This window comes from Salmo salar, chromosome 11 (genome assembly GCF_965601325.2).
Source record: "Salmo salar chromosome 11, fSalSal1, whole genome shotgun sequence".
NCBI classification, from domain to species: domain Eukaryota; kingdom Metazoa; phylum Chordata; class Actinopteri; order Salmoniformes; family Salmonidae; genus Salmo; species Salmo salar.
Window position 1 is genome coordinate 16829680 of NC_138301.1, and position 16916 is coordinate 16846595.

At 43.1% G+C, this 16916-nt stretch overlaps 1 protein-coding gene across 12 annotated transcripts in view; it reads left to right on the top strand.

Moving 5' to 3' along the window:
- Window positions 1-3239: 3239 nt before the first annotated feature.
- Window positions 3240-16916, top strand: part of LOC106562151 (tight junction protein 1) — a 155328-nt gene continuing 141651 nt past the window's right edge. For 9 of the 12 annotated variants that reach the window (XM_045689084.2, XM_082957759.1, XM_082957760.1 and 6 more), the window contains exons 1-2: window positions 3242-3703; window positions 12773-13076. In XM_045689084.2, the coding sequence (XP_045545040.1) occupies window positions 3609-3703; window positions 12773-13076 (399 nt within the window). In that variant the 5' untranslated portion in view covers window positions 3242-3608. Of the gene's footprint in view, window positions 3704-12772; window positions 13077-16916 lie in introns of all 12 variants that reach the window. The other 3 variants (XM_082957762.1, XM_082957764.1, XM_082957761.1) reach the window with 2 other exon arrangements.

A 16916-nucleotide genomic window follows, 5' to 3' on the forward strand; every position in this document is an offset into this window, starting at 1 on the left:
ACAGGACGGCAGGCAGGCTCAGGGTCAGGGCAGGCAGTAAAGGTCAACACCGGGAAACTAGAAAACAGGGAAAATAGCAAAGACAGGAGCAAGGGAAAACGCTGGTAGGTTTCAACGAACAAAACGAACTGGCACAGACAGACAGAAAACACAGGTATAAATACCCAGGGAAAGATGAGCAACATCTGGAGGGGGGGTGGAGACAAGCACAAGGACAGGTGAAACAGATCACGGTGTGACACGTTGACTACAGGAAAAGGAGGACCAAGCACGCCCTCATTCTCATCGACGGGGCTGTAGTAAAGCAGGTTGAGAGCTTCAAGTTCCTTGGTCCAAACACACCAAGACAGTTGTGAAGAGTGCACGACAACTCCTATTCCCCCTCAAGAGACTGAAAAGATTTGGCATGGGACCTCAGATCCTCAAAAAGTTATACAGCTGCACCATTGAGAGCATCCTGACTGGTTGCATCACCGCCTGGTATGTCAACTGCTCGGCCTCCGACCACAAGGCACTACAGAGGGTGGTCCGGCCCAGCCCTAAAAATTGCCAAAGACTCCAGCCTTCCTAGCCATAGACTGTTCTCTCTGCTACTGCACGGCAAGCAGTACCGGAGCGCCAAGTCTAGGTCCTAAAGGCTTCTTAACAGCTTCTACTCCCAAGCCTTAAGACTGCTGAACAGCTAATCAAATGGTTACCTGGACTATTTGCATTGACCCCCCCCCCCCCCCCCCCAACCCCCCCCCCCCCCCACTGCTGCTACTCTCGGTTTATTATCATTTTACCTCTACCTACATGTACATATTACCTCAATTGCCTCGACTAACCTGTGCCCCCGTACATTGACTCTGTACCGGTAACCCCTGTATATAGCCTCACTACTTATTTTATTGTTGCTCTTTAATTATTTGTTATTTTTATATATTTTATTTTATTTTATAATTTTTTTCTTCAGTTTATTTTAGTAAACACTTTCTAACACTTATTTTTCTTAACTGCATTGTTGGTTAAGGGCTTGTGAGTAAGCATTTCACTCTAAGGTCTACCTACACCTGTTGTATTCGGCGCATGTGCCAAATATAATTGTATTTTATTTGTTTGCCCATTTGTATGTAGGCCTAATGTAGTTCATGTTACATTTAGCCCATTGAAGGAATATTTTCTGCACAATAGCCTATCCATATTGGCATCTGATATCAGACCCCTCCTCCACCTCCCAGCCAGGCTGATGGGCGGTAATGTTCCTCTGCAGTGACATGCTTTATGAGGAGGTAGAGGAGATTTTAGCTCAGCTTAGTCATTAAGAATCCCTTAGCGCTTAATGAAAGATTACTAACCGTTACGTCTAGTGCCCTGGCCAAATTTTCAATTTAAAACACAGACCTTTACCATCCATTTAAAACACAGGCCATCCTGCCCCATCCCTCAATGTGATTGGACAGGCACTTTGTTTACTCCCAGAATACAGCCCATAGACATACAGCGGAAACAAAATGGCAGCCGTTCACTGGCCCTGAATTTATTATTAGCCAAGCGACTGCATGTTTTATTCTTCTTTGGTCAACATGGCATGTTAGCATAGTATGTGGCAAAATATGTGTATGTTGTCAATTAGTGCGGTCGCGTATGTTTTGAAAAGAAGAGGATCACTGTTTGAGCCCGGTATGGCGACAGGGACAGTGGAGGAAGATATACTGTTAGCACCACACTGACGTCAGTTTCACAAGCCGTTTGAATATTATATATCCATAACTGCAGTATATACAATTCAATCATGTTGTTGTCATGTTTTGGTGTATACAGTCCAGTGGCTGTGCTCAAATGAATGAGCTGTAGCATGACGCAGAGACTTGTTTAACCTTTAAAGGTTAATGGTCAATCCCATGAGGCCGAGGGGCTCTGAAACAGTCCCAGTGCTAGGATCATAAACTCAGAGATCACAGAGCTGCAGAGAGAGAAACAGTATCTTACACACGTCTGACGGGAAAGGGACAGGCCTTTTAAGTCTAATGTTCTGTACAGTGTTTTCCACCTATTGTTGTCTCTGAAGATTTCGACATGTTTACTGTTGCTTAGAATTGGACATTGAATCAATGTCAAAATAGCGGTAATTTCAGAGATACTGGGATCCTTTGACCGCTGACTGCTTGGTTTGACCTCTGATTCTTATGAGATTTTTATGTAAGACTCTTGAGCAGGGATGCATCAAAAGAGAATAACAGAGGTGAATATATCTGTACGGGAAAAAGAGAAGAACTATCTCATTGTGGAGATGGTTTGTTTTTCTTTGTGATGAGAAACAGAAACGGTATACAATAATCTGTGTGCAGTAGGCTGGCTAATCTAACTCAATCCACTTTTAGATTCCTAATCATCTGTAATCTGGGACCAGACAGTCAGGGATCTGTAGTTAAGGGAGACTCCTCCTGATGTTACATCGTTATGCGTCAGGACAGAAAAACAACATAGAACTGTATGTTTAGGACAGTAATAACAAAAGCTATACATAATATTGTGTTCATAAACCACTTAGAAACAGTTTCTGTATTCAAATGAATGTTGCGTTCTCCCCTCTCAGAGCCCTTTCCCAATTAGCCTTTTTGTGGAACTCCATTTAATTGAGCCAGTGATGAAATAATGGTGACTGCCCTTCAGACCTCAGTAGGAGCAGAGTTTGGCTGACTGAGAAGATTGAGATTAAAACAACAAGGTCAGTAGGTAGGCAGCTGACACAGACGAAGCAAACCCTGTTTTTCAGTTTCACTTACTGCCTTGTTACCGCAAATGTAAGATAACATTGTACAAAAATATATACATAATAGAAGAAGAAACGTTTTATGATTTATGTTTAATTAAATATGTTATAATTGATGTGATCAACATGTTGATAATAGAATATGTGAAAAGGGCTGTATAAAAATGTGTCTTGTTCCCTCCCACCTTTCTTCTCTGCTGTCCTTCCCCCTCCCCCTTCCTTTCAGTGGGTATAAAAACTACCGGTCTGGGAGCAGTCCTGGATCAGCCCATTAATCAAGTTTTTATACAGCCCTTTTTTGTAGGGTTTAATTATGAACCATAGGTTTGCTCTGAGAAATCAAAAAAACTATCTCATGCACCCAAATGAAATACCAAGATGAATTCATTGGACAAGAACCCCTCTCAGCTCTCCACATGCACCCACTTTCCCTCCCTCTCCCTTTCTCCCCTGCTCTCTCTCTCGTTAAACACACGCACAGCACACTCTCTCCTACCTCACACACGGACATTTGGGTGCCGCTGCAGCATTTCGCTAGAGTTTTTTTCCAAAGAAAAGTGCCGCTAGGGCGAACAACAGAACAATGTTGTGGTCCTGACTAACATTGAATGGATTAGCCATCTATTCTTGAGCACTAATGAGATTAGGGTGTCATTGCAGACATGGGTTGCAGCGGCATGGTACCTTTTGTTGAGCTCCGTGGGGACTGTTTTCCCTGTCAGTCCTTCAGCGCTGGAAATGGCGTTCTGATGCTGAACAAGGAAGACGCGGTGCAGGCGGATGCCAGCGAATAGAAATTACATGTTTTCCATAAACTGGTTTGTGGTGTGGATTCCTAGTAGTGGTGGACAACATGAAGTACCAGAAATACATAACGGTGATGCAGATGGCTATGGGGGTGACTGCCATCAACAGAGACAATTGCATCCCTCCTAAGAGACAGATGTGGTGAGTATGGATTTCACCGTGCGGGGAACCGGGTTGATGCTGAGGAGAGGAGTATAGCGTAGCGTATCTACAGTCTACCTTATCACTCTTACCTAATGACAGCGGATAGGAAGACAGAGAGAGGAACCACACAGCCATTGTGCTTCTGCACCGGCTACACAATTATCTTGTTAGCTTTGTTGTCAAGGAGAGTGGGAGTCTCTCTTTGTGACATGCTTAGTTAGGGTGAGCAGCAGCTGTTTGCGGAAGTCAGCTCAGCCTCCCTCTTTGTGCTCAATGTTGCCACGACTGTGGTAGTGGGCAGGGAGGAAGATTGTATGCCGGTATATGGTTGTATTTGTGTTTTCTGGGCAGGGGGATTGTTAGCCGATGCCGATACATGGTTGTATCTGTCATGTATGTATTTCAGGCAGGGAGATGAATGCCTACTTGGTTGTATTATTTCGGTTATTTGGGCAGGGTGATAGTATGCCAGTAGTACATGGTTGTAATCTGCCTGTGGGTTTTTCAGGCATAAAGATGTACATGGTTGTGTCTCTCCCTATATGTTTATATTGGGCAGGGGGATTTTAATTCCACTACATTCCAGTTGTATCTGTGCCTCTGTTTTTTTGGAGAACTAGTGGTGGAACATCCCTCTCAGATGAAGAAATCACACATTTACTGTGATGATCTAGAATGATCCAGAAAAGATGAAAGACCAGGTGAAACGGAGTAATAAAGGCATTGTTATCTAGACACAATGTGTCAAAATATGTGAGATACATTATATTTTAGTCTGATGAATACTGTGTGGACTCGATTTTGTCCCTGTCTTTGTGGCATTTCAAATTCCAGTACATTTGCCTTTCACACAGTCCACTTCCTTTCTCATCATGTCATTATTACCCCCTTGTTAGAAATGGTAATACTACCCTGTGAAAACGGAATAATTATTTCTGACTTATTTTTTTGCTCTCTGCATCTAATTCAAATGAACAGCATGAAAATATGTAGCATGAAACATAATCTCCTTCTGTTATCAGTTATTGTTCAATACCAGTGTAAAACAGGAATTACTGGTGCATGGTAAGCTATATCATTGGAAGGATTTCCTGTTGATGGGTGTATCTAATCATCACGCTCTCTGTGGTGTGTGTCCACATCTCAGCCTTCCCACCTGTCTGTTGATAACCAGATTGACGTATAATCTCATTTACCATCCACCCATTACACAGAACACGATTCGTCCATCCAGATGTGACCGCCATACTATATTCACTTTACCTGATACCTCAGTGGTTTAGTTCAGTTCAACCTATGGAAATATAGAGTGGTTCTGTATTCTACTGCAGTAGTCACGGTAAGACCAGGACAAAGCCGTGTCAACTGCCTGTGTTTGGCTGTTCTCCTTAAACCCTTTAACTTAGTGTCTTAGTAACCACCTTATCGTGAAATCAAACCCTTACTGCTGCAGGATAAATAAAGAAAATCAAAGTAAATAAATCAGAGTAAATAAGAAAATCAATAATTCTAGTAGGGAATCAATGAAAGGGATTGGTTGATATTTCTTTCTTCCGTCAGATCGCATGTGCACTGTTTCCTCATCTGTAATCAACACAAATGACGTTAAGCATGTGACATAATCCGGCCAAATTCAGTGGTATTCGTCTTCGATGACAAACAAACAGTGGTTTATTGGTTTATTGTATCCGATCTAGCAGAGCTAATTCTGGGGGATGTTTATGAAAACATTCCATTTCTGAGTGTGAAGAAGATTCCAGATCAGCAGTCAAAAAGCCTCAAATTGGGAGTGGGAAGAATGTTTTCTATTCTAGAATGTGCTCCTCCTTTCTTTGTGTGAATGCTGTCACTAGTGTTGAGAGAGCAGCAGCAAGCACTGAGGTTATTTTTTTGACACTGCTCCCTTAAGAGAGGCCGTGCTGTGCGGTCGGTCTCAGGGTCATCCCATCCCATGGTGGGGGGAGGGGGATACCCATTAAAACGAGATTACGATATTGCCTGATGGACTGCCCCAAGCAGAAGCCAGCTAGCCCCTGCTAGGCTAACTTCCTGTTGTTTCATATTGAGTCATTGGCCAGAATGGTTGTAATCTCCTCTCAGCTGTTTTATGGCACTAAAGGGAACAGATTAAATTGGGTTTATTGACTTGTGGCTGCCCCCATCCCCACCCCCATACAGTGCCTTTACCTCATGGGGGAGAATTTGAATCAGGCATCATTTAAGACGGTTGTAAGTGGGCTTATCATACACAGCAGGGTGTAGCCAACACTGACCACATTAAAAAGGATAGGAGGATGGCTGTTAATATACACTGAGTGTGCAAAACATTAAGGACACCTGCTCTTTTCATGACATAGACTGACCGGGTGAATCTTGGTGAAGTATATGATCCCTTAACGATATCACTTGTTAAATCCACTTCATCAGTTTAGATGAAGGGGAGGACACATGTTCAGCCTTGAGACAGTTGAGACATGGATTGTGTATGTGTGCCATTCAGAGGGTGAATAGGCAAAGCAAAATATTTAAGAGCCTTTGAACGGGCTTATGGTAGTAGGTGCCAGACTCACCGGTTTGTGCCAAGAACTGCAATGCTGCTGGGTTTTTCACACTCAACAGTTTCTCGTGTGTATCAAGAATGGTCCACCACCCAAAGGACATCCAGCCAACTTGACACAACTGTGGGAAGCATTGCAGTCAACACGGGCCAGCATCCCTGTGGAACACTTTCGACACCTTGTAGAGTCCATGTCCCGATGAATTTAAGCTGTTCTGAGGGCATAAGGGGAGGGGGGGGGGGGGGGGGCAACTCAATGTTAGGAAGGGCAACTCAATGTTAGGAAGGTGTTCCTAATGTTTGGAATACTCAGTGTACATCAGTGGCTGTCAGTGCCGTTTAAGATGACGGAGGATGATTTATTTTCCTATTACCATGGCCTTATTTCTATTACAGCATATTGGATGACTGTCGTTCATATTCCATTCACCCAGTTCAATGTAACATTGCATAGGTTTAGGCAACTACATGATACTCACATTTTCCCTATTCCCATCATGAGGTTGCTACAACCTAGCCTATGAATGAAAGTTTACAACGTAGGTGCACACGGTCTAGAGACCTGACACACATCACCTGACATGATTCTGATCTCCCTGTCACTGTCTTTTTCTCCCCCCTGCCCCTCCCTCTCTCTCTCTCTCTCTCTCTCTCTCTCTCTCTCTCTCTCTCTCTCTCTCTCTCATTCATTCATCAGATTAATACATTCACTGAATTTGTGTAGTTGATGCCCAAAAACAGTAGTTTTCCCTTCACACACAGACCATCTGTGCATTAATTCAGCAAGCACAGAGCCCGTGTTCGGGGCCTTCGTGACCTCATGGTAATGTAACTGCGATCATTGCTCCTTAAAAAGCCGGACTGGAGGAGCAATGACAACAAGACCTATCAGACATGTATCCCCTCCAGGACGATACAGACATGGAGAAGCATGACTGTGAGTCAGAAAGATGCTCCCGGCCAGAATGACTCATTCCTGTCATGAAGACTCACAGGAGGCTGACAAGATGGAATCAGTCACTGGACCACAAACACCGGAGGACATGACAAACTAGCTAACCACATGTCCCTTTCTCATATGAACTTGGTAATGTCCTCTACATTGGGCTTTTTATATTTCTCTTTTAGGAACTACATCCAGCTTTCTCAAGTGAATACATCACGAGTCTAGGAAGTATGACAAGGTGACTCAACTACCCTACTTTTTCTGTTTCTTTCTCTTTTCTTACTATAAAGAAACAGAAAAAGTAGGGTAGTTGAGTCACCTTGTCATACTTCCTAGACTCGTGATGTATTCACTTGAGTTAGCTCACACTCAGTGAGATGCCCTGTGGCTTTCACCTTGCAGGTTAGGGTTAAGGAAGACTTTGTCCTCACCTCAGTGCAGTCCATTGACAGATTCCCCCATCACCCAGATGCTGAGCAGATGTTCCTGCCCTACTGTTCAATTATTACCCTTACATTACATTTACACACGGTTAGTCAGAGCCTAGTGTCAACCTGGACTTGGGTTAGTACACTTTACACTCCATTACCAGACATAATGCCAAGCTGTGCTTTTACTGTAAGTGTTTCACCCTGTCTAATAATAAGGATCTACTACACGTGGAGAAGTGATCAGGAAAGATGAGGGGTGTTTGGGAGGTGGGTCGCGTGTGGCTGTAGTGTGCTGTGTTGATGGTGAGTCTTTATGTGCCTCTCCACGGGGGTCACTTAGTGTTCGGATGTGACCGTTGGCCTGTCATGTTAGATACAGGTCTAAATGCCTAATCTGCCTATCCATCTGTCAGAGTCTAGCCTACCTAATCAGGGTGGCGATCCCTCTGATCCCACCTGCCTGCCGGCCTTTCTCCTGGTCACCTCATGCGCCTCATGAGTCTAAATAACGCCCGCTGTTTTTTTCTCCCCAATTATCTTTTCCAAGGATGTCTACTTGGTTTAATATGCTTTTCTTTGTTGTGGCCCTTTCATATGATTTTTTTACGCATCATGACGTTGGTAATCTCAGGGATGCAAATGGGATGCAGTAAAATGCCTCTCTAGTCATCCCACGCTCCAGGAGGGATGAAGCCTGTAGTGGATGAGTAATGTGTTGTAGTGGTGGAGCTCAGGGGATGTCATGTCCGGCCAGGCTTAGCCAGGAGAGCCTATAGTAGGCCGCGTGCTGACCGTACCGTCCTTCAGTCTCTCTCAGTCCCTCTCAGGCTCACAGGATGAAACATAGGCCTTCTCTGTGCAGTGCAGTGAGTTTCTGTAATGGCCCAGATACAGTTATTGTTGTGTCTGCTGTGTTCTTTCTTTCTCCTCCAACAGAAAAGCCTGAGACAGAGGTATCAGACTCATGCTCTGGCCTTTGTTGTCTTGGTTAAGTGCAGACGATTGTTCTGCAGCGTGCACACTGTGTGAGGAACAGTCATAACTAAATACTTCAGAGGTACTTGAACATTGTAATGCTGAAGGCCCTAGTCCTTTCCATTGGATTTAGACACAATGGCTATACAGCAAGCTAGCTTTGATCGTAACTCTTAAGCATTGGGTCTCCCGAGTGGCGCAGCGGTCTAAGGCGCTGCATCACAGTGCTAGAGGCGTCACTACAGACCCTGATTCGATTCCAGGCTGTATCACAACCCGTGATTGGGAGTCCCATAGGGCAGCGCACAATTGGCCTAGCGTCGTCCGGGTTAGGGTTTGGCCGGGGTAAATAATGATTTGTTCTTAACTTAAATCAAGGTTAAATAAATAAATACACAAATTCAAGGTTGAATAGCATAAAAAAAGTCCAACAGAACTATTGTGCTTTGAGCTGTATGCTGAAGTAAGCTTGTCCTACAAAGCCCAAACTTTCTGACACTCCATGCATAGACTCTCTGAACAGGGAGTTGATAGTTGAATGGTGTCAATCTCGATCCACGGAGGGCTGTGTCTGCGCGTTTTAGTTTTTTCCTTTCAATTGAAGCTGCAATATGTAACTTTTTGAGCGAACTGACCAAATTCACATAGAAATGTGTGTTATAGATCTGTCATTCTCATTGCAAGCATGTCTAAGAAGAGGTAGATATGTTCTATGCGCTCTATTTCTATGCGTCCCTTGCTTAAAGTTGCAATATGTCACTTTTTGGGGCGAACCGACCAAATTCACATAGAAATGTGAGTTATAGATATGTCATTGTCATTGACGCAAGTCTAAAAAGCTGTAGATGGGTTATGTGTGTGCTATTTCTATGATTCCTGTTCGGAACTTTAGTTTTTGCGTCTTTTACTTTCGGTTTTGTACACCAGCTTCAAACAGCTGAAAATACAATATTCTTGGTTATGGAAAATATATTTCACAGTGGTTTAGATGGAACAATGATTCTCTACACTACACTTGCTTGTTTTGTCACATAAACTGAAATTAGGCAAACTTTTTAGAATTTTAGCAACCATGAAATGGTGGAGCTATTTCTGCATAGTGCATCTTTAAGCACTAGTTCCTTACTAATTAGTGACCTTAATTCATCAATCAAGTACAAGGGAGCAGCGAAAACCCACAGATACTCGGCCTTCCTTGGAATGAGTTTGACACTTGTGCTGTAAGGTGTATGTATCAGTCAGTGTGCTAGATGTGATGCTATGTTGCTCTGTACCATTCAGCCCCACAGCACATTTGTTTTACTTCCTGTGTTCCAATGTCAAGGACTTATAGCACTGCTGTCAGGTATCACTTTTCACTGACTACCCAGATACGCCATGTTGATTATGTAAAATAGGCATTTAGCTTTTCTAATGTCCACTTACAGAATCATGTCAAATCTAATCATCCATATTGTTTTGGATAATTAGTTCACCTTGTCAACACTGATTAGCTTATAATGTGTATCTGGCATCAAAGACGTATAGGTCGTCATTATTATGACTACTAATGTACCAGTGCTTCCAAAATACCTACTGTCCTATTTGAGTGAATGGACATGCTGGGTATGATGTGAACCGCATGGTGAGGACAGTGGACTTAAACTGCCGCATTTCAAAAACCATTAGCACTATTGCAGTGATGATATAACTCTATGCATGTCTTTTACAATGTGTCAATGCTGAATCAGAGACTATCCATAATAGATGTTTAGGGGCGAAAGCTCTGGTATGTCGTAATGTTATGTATTCACTACCCAGTAAAAGCATTCCGTATTATTTTGTATGGAAATCCGAGACACTCCATTTAGTATGATATGTTACAAATTACAATTCGCAAATATATATTTAGTATTTCCAAAACGTATGATATGTTACAAATTCTAGCTAAGTGGCTAACATTAGCTAGCTGGCTAATGTTAGTTAGGCTAGGGGTTAGGGTTAGGGGTTAGGGTTAAGTTTAGGAGTTAGGTTAAAGGGTTAGCTAAAAGGGTTAAGGTTAGGGTTAGGGGAAGGGTTAGCTAACATGCTAAGTAGATGCAAAGTAGCTAAAAAGTAGTAAGTAATTGAAAAGTTGCTAATCAGCTAAAATACAAAATATGTCCGAGATGACATTCTAACTAGTTTCATGTAGATGGGTTAGTAGAGTGTACCACATAGAGCTTCTGCATGGTCCCTCTGTATGGGCCAGTTGACCCAGAGGTACTGTACCATGACCGGTGCTCCATCCATAGCTTGTATCAGAGCAGAGAGAGAGCACAGCTACAGGGCCATGCCATCCATCTGAATGCAAGTCTTTCATTCTTAGAAATCTACTCCAGAACCCCACAGGATTTTCTAAGCTGCCACTCGGCTTAATGAATGGAACCCCTCTTCATAGCTGTTATGTACAGTAAGACTCTGGGATTGTGGTTGTCAGATGCTCCTCCAGATTGAATGCAGTGTGTGTGTGTGTGTGTGTGTGTGTGTGTGTGAGTGAGTGAGTGAGTGAGTGAGTGAGTGAGTGAGTGAGTGAGTGAGTGAGTGAGTGAGTGAGTGAGTGAGTGAGTGAGTGAGTGAGTGAATGAGTGAGTGAGCACTCTGGTAGCTTTGAGAGTAAATCCCTGGTGTGCGTGGGTTGGGATGGTCAGTAGTGGGGGAGTGAAGAGGTCATGGGAGAGAAGCCCAGGCAGCTTCCAACCTCTACATCAGGGCTGCTGCCCATCAGCCATCATCACGGGGCCAGAGCAGTGAATGTGATGCCAGGCAGGGCACTGAGGGGAGGCAGTCCCCAGGCTTGTCCTAGAGGTTTTTGGTTTCGGGAGCCAGTAACTTCAGTGCCAGTGAATACATCAGCATGTGTACGGCCCTATCACGAATCAACAGAGATAAAACTGGTCTCTGTGCTATTCTCTGTTTTCTTGCATCTCTTCTGAAGCTGTTGAGACACAGTCAGTGGTACCAACATATACAAGGCACTTATAGACATGCAGCAGTGGTCTTATGCTCTGTTTGATGCTCATTGTTTTCTTTGAATTCAAAGTAAAGAATGTTTGTTCTTGTGAGGAGCTTTGTTGCATTGTGAATAAACGGTAACAACAGAAGATTCGACCCTGTCTTGTTGTCTTTATAGAATCACCTCTCAATAGACCCATTTCACGATCCATACCATTTACTGCTGCTCATAAAAGCAAAGGAGATGTGTATCGGTGCAGCCCTAAGGTCTAACTTTCTGCAGGTCGAAAGTGCTTACCATACATGCCGTGACATTACTTGAATAAGTAATCAGCTTGCAGAAGGGAGGGCTAGGTAGTCAGCACTATTGTATTGCAGTAATGTCACTAAATCACTCTATACCCAGAGCTCTAGTGCTGCTGCTGCTGCAGCTGTAGTTGGAGCCATTTCAAATAATGTTTACAGAGCCAATTACAAACCTTTAGGAGCTTAATCATGATTTCCCTACAATCTTTGACACAGAGTTATACCACTTCTTCTCTCGCCTCCTCACAGCTTTCACATCGCCTGTTTGATTCCTGAACTCGGAGGGCTATAGCAGTTTTAGGCTGTTTGACAGTGGGACCGGATATGAGTATAAAGGTTATAGTTTTCCCCCAAGCAGCAGCAGCCGCATAAATTATCCACTGTGACAGAACAGCCTCCAGAAGCCCCTATCCTCTCCAGCATCTGGATTCCCGCAGGCTGGGGGTCTGTGGGGGGATGAGTGTGGCCTGGGGCCCTGGCAGTTCTGTTCAGCTAGCGGTTCTCTTCAGAGGGAGAGTGTGGCGGTGCATGTTAGAGCCTAGCTCTGGCTGAATAATGGAGGAGTAGGAAGGATGCTCCATACCTCAGTCCCCCGGGGGTCACATGACATTACACCCAATTTTGCACACTTGCCTTGAATGCTACTCAACCCAACAGGGTGTCCTTTAAAGAAATGAAGAGAAAAGGGAAAAATCGTTTTGATCTTTTCTGTATTCAGCTGGGTATCTGCTATCTCTTACCTCATATCCTGTGCTGCTAGCATTGAGCTTTGTCCATCCGTTCTGAAAGTGTGTGGTGTGGTTGTGATTGTGTATGTACGTACTGTATGTGAACACTAATGTGGTGTCTCTGTCCCTCTGTCTCCCTCTGTGTTCCAGGGTGACTCCCACAGATGGATTGTCAGGGATAGGTGCCACGGGGATAGGCACCGCGGCTTCGTCCGCTGCCATTACGGAAGCTCAGGATTCAGCAGAAGCAGCTGCAGAAGATGCTGCAGCTGCTCGTGCCGCTGCTCGTGCAGGTGCTATGTGTGGTTCTGGTGCTATAGGAGGATGCAGTGTAATGTTTGCCACCTCCACACTCTCGCTGCCCATGACCCAGGGCAAGCCCTCCCTCCGCAGGATCAAGGGCCGCATTCACCGCAGCAAGAGCCTGGACAGCATAGACCTGCTCGACTCCAATGTAAGTTCTAAACGGGCTGAAATGCGTGTGTATGCGTGTTTGCTTTCTAATTATAGTTAAATGAGGACATGGATAATGTGTCACCCTAAAACTCATGAATAATATAAATTATCGTAATGCTGCTTAAATGCTATTCTCTAAACCCCCTGCAGTCAAGTTATAGTTGGTCATGAATCTAAGTAAACTCTTTAACTATTACTAAGGGCCATGAAGAGACGATTTAAAAAGGAAATGGTTTTCATCTTTTCCCTGACAAAATTGCAAACCTGATAACTGTCTTTACTGTACAAATGGGCTTTTCAGTTCATGTAAGTGCCTACACGTAAGTTCAAGTAAGTGCGTACAAGTGAATATTCATAGGGGTATGTTATTAAACTAAATCATGAATATTGTCACGTAACTTCATGGTTATCTGGGGACAAACAGTACATTCTTCACAATCAGCAAATGAAGTTGATATTTTTTTCCTCTGTTTTTTTCAATCGGGCCCACAACCTTTTAACTGTTAGGAAAGATACAACCACCAGCTAGCTGCATTATTTGGTTCCCTTATTGAGGTTTTCTAATAGAGTGTGGTGTAAAGCAAAGCTTTGATCTCTGTCCTCATACATGAAAAGCAATTGCTATTTGAACTGATACAGGCTGAATTGATTTCTATAGGCTCTACTATAGACATATATCTCACTGACAATTGGAAGCCTCCCACTTACTCAGTGATAGGCTGTAAGTACAGTGCATTCAGAAATTATTCACACCCCTTGCCTTTTTCCACATTTTGTTGTGTTACAGCCTGAATTTAGAATGGATTAAATATCCCTTTGAGCATGGTGATGTTATTAATTACACTTTGGATGGTGTATCAATACACCCAGTCACTACAAAGATACAGGCGTCCTTCCTAACTCAGTTGGATTTCACCATGAGGCTAATGGTGATTTTAAAAGAGTTATAGTTTGATGGCTGTGATTGGTGGCTGTGATTGGAGAAAACTGAGGATGGATCAACAACATTGTAGTTACTCCACAATACTCACCTAAATGACAGAGTGAAAAGAAGGAAGCCTGTACAGAATAAAACATATTCCAAAACATGCATCCTGTTTGCAACAAGGCACTAAAGTAAAACTGCAAAACATATGGCAAAGAAATTAACATTATGTCCTGAATACAAAGCATTATGTTTGGGGAAAATTCAACACAACACATCACTTAGTACAACTCTTCAGATTTTCAAGCACAGTGGTGGCTGCATCATGTTATGGGTATGCTTGTCTTCCGTAAGAACTAGGCAGTTTTTGAGGATAAAAAAATAACAGAATAGAGCTAAGCACAGGCAAAATCCTAGAGAAAAATTTGGTTCAGTCTGCTTTCCAACAGACACTGGGAGACAAATTCACCTTTCAGCAGGTTAATAACTTAAAACATAAGGCCAAATATACACTGGATTTGCTTACCAAGATGACATTGAACGTTCCTGAGTGGTCTAGTTACAGTTTTGACTTAAATTAGCATGAAAATATATGGAAAGACTTGATGTCTAGCAATGATCAACAACCAACTTGAGAGGTTGAAGAATTTTAAAAAGAATAATGTGCAAATATTGTACAATCCAGGTGTGCAAAGCTCTTAGAGACTTACCCACAAAGACTCACAGTTGTAATCGCTGCCAAAGGTAATTCTAACATGTATTAATTCAGAGGTGTACTTATGTAAATTGACATTTCTGTATTTCATTTTCAATACAAAAAGTTGTTAAAACATGTTTTTAATTAGTCATTATGGGGTATAGTGTGTAGAAGGGTGTGAAGAAAATCTATTTAATCCATTTTGAATTCAGGCTGTAACAAAATGTGGAACAAGTCAAGGGGTGTGAATACTTTCTGACGGCACTGTATCACTGCGAGATATATGTTGTTATTACGTGGCCCCTCTCAGAGATGGCACACCAGTTACATTACAAAGCTTGTATGGAAAGGGAAGCAGTGCAATGCAGCCTTGTTAATCATTCTCAGCAACACACACAAACACAAACACTCTGCCAGAACACCTTCAGTTTTGCAATATGTGACTTCTGTCAGTTCAGCATTGAGTTCTGTGAAACCTAAAGCATTCCATATGTCCCTGAATGACTGAGTGAGTGAGTGATTTATTCTTCTAAAAAGAGTAATCTGATAAATAGTAAGCTGCTTGAATCAAGCTCTAAAAACCATGACAACCCTGGGAATCTGCAGTAGCTCAGAGCAGCTTGGCTTGGCTGGCAGTGGGTTTCTCCTCTCTGGTCATCTCATATGAATTGCTCTGAATGGAGAGAGGGGGATGGGTGTCGGAAAAGCAACCACCGGTTTATGAAGTGAGAGCATGCCAACTTGCCACTAATGCACAATAAGGCTGCTTTTTAGGGCCACTGGAACACACAGGACATTTCATGCATTCAAACAGCCAACTCTTTTACATAGCAAATATTTTGTAACGTTCACCTTACACAAATACACACAGATTTGCAATTCCTTTAGATATAACACCTGTCGTGAGACATCTTGTGTTTACTGCGCCACCCTCACTAGAACCCCCTTGATACAAACACAGACTCAGACATTACCCAGTGGAAGAGGAGCCTAAACTAACAGCTGTATCTGCTTATTTTGTGTTTTTGATGAGGATGTAATTGGGAGATCATGTATTTTGGTAAGGGCTCATAATTTGGCACCTCCACAGCAGCCGGCCTGTCCTCATGTGTCTGGGTAGGGGCTCATTATTCGCTACCTACACAGCAGCCGGCCTGTCGTCTGTGCATGAGAGGGACTCAGTATGATTAAATTTAGAAAAAGCACCATTTGCATTTTACAGAAGTTAATCCATTATTGATGTGGTGGAGCTAGAGGTGGCAGTAATGGACCAGCTGTTGGTCTAGGTGGCACAGAGCAGCATGGCTATCCTGAGTGGATACACATTCACACACATACTGTTAGGTTCTGACAAACAGAGTGAAAAACTAACGGGCAACTAGTGAAAGCTCAAACCAAGTTTATTCACCCAATGGGTCCAACAGCTGAAAAGACTAAGACCTGATTCCACCAGCACAAGTATTTATACTCTCCTATTAGGCTGAGCCTCCTCCCTGTACATTTAGACAGCCAATACATCTTTGTTGCTGGGCAGGAAGTTAAGTGATGTGTGTAATAAAACAGTTCCTTCTTCCTTCATCTGACCTGACCTCGCCCCCCGTTCCTCACTAATCCACATCCAATCAGTGACCGCAACCAAGTGATTGCCTTTTCCCTCACTTAGTAACTTTCCAGACCCATACTTCTTATCCAACCTCCATTTGTATTTATTATGGATCCCCATTAGCTGCTGCCAAAGCAGCAGCTACTCTTCTTGGGGTCCAGCGAAATTAAGGCAGTTTATACAATTTTAAAAACATTTCAAAACATTCACATATTTCACAACATACTGTGTGCCCTCAGGCCCCTACTCCACCACTACCACATATCTACAGCACTAAATCCATGTGTATGTATAGTGTGTGTGTGTGTGTGTGTGTGTGTGTGTGCGCGCCTATGTTTGTGTTGCTTCACAGTTCACGCTGTTCCATAAGGTGTTTTTTAAACAGTTTTTTAAATCTAATTTTACTGCTTGCGTCAGTTACTTGATGTGGAATAGAGTTCCATGTAGTCATGGCTCTATGTAGTACTGTGTGCCTCCCGTAGTCTGTTCTGGACTTGGGGATTGTGAAGAGACCTCTTGTGGCGTATGCATGGGCATCCAAGCTGGGACACAAATGAGATTGAAAGAGAGAGTTAAATGTCAGAGAACCGAGAGAGAGAAAGAGAGAAAAAAC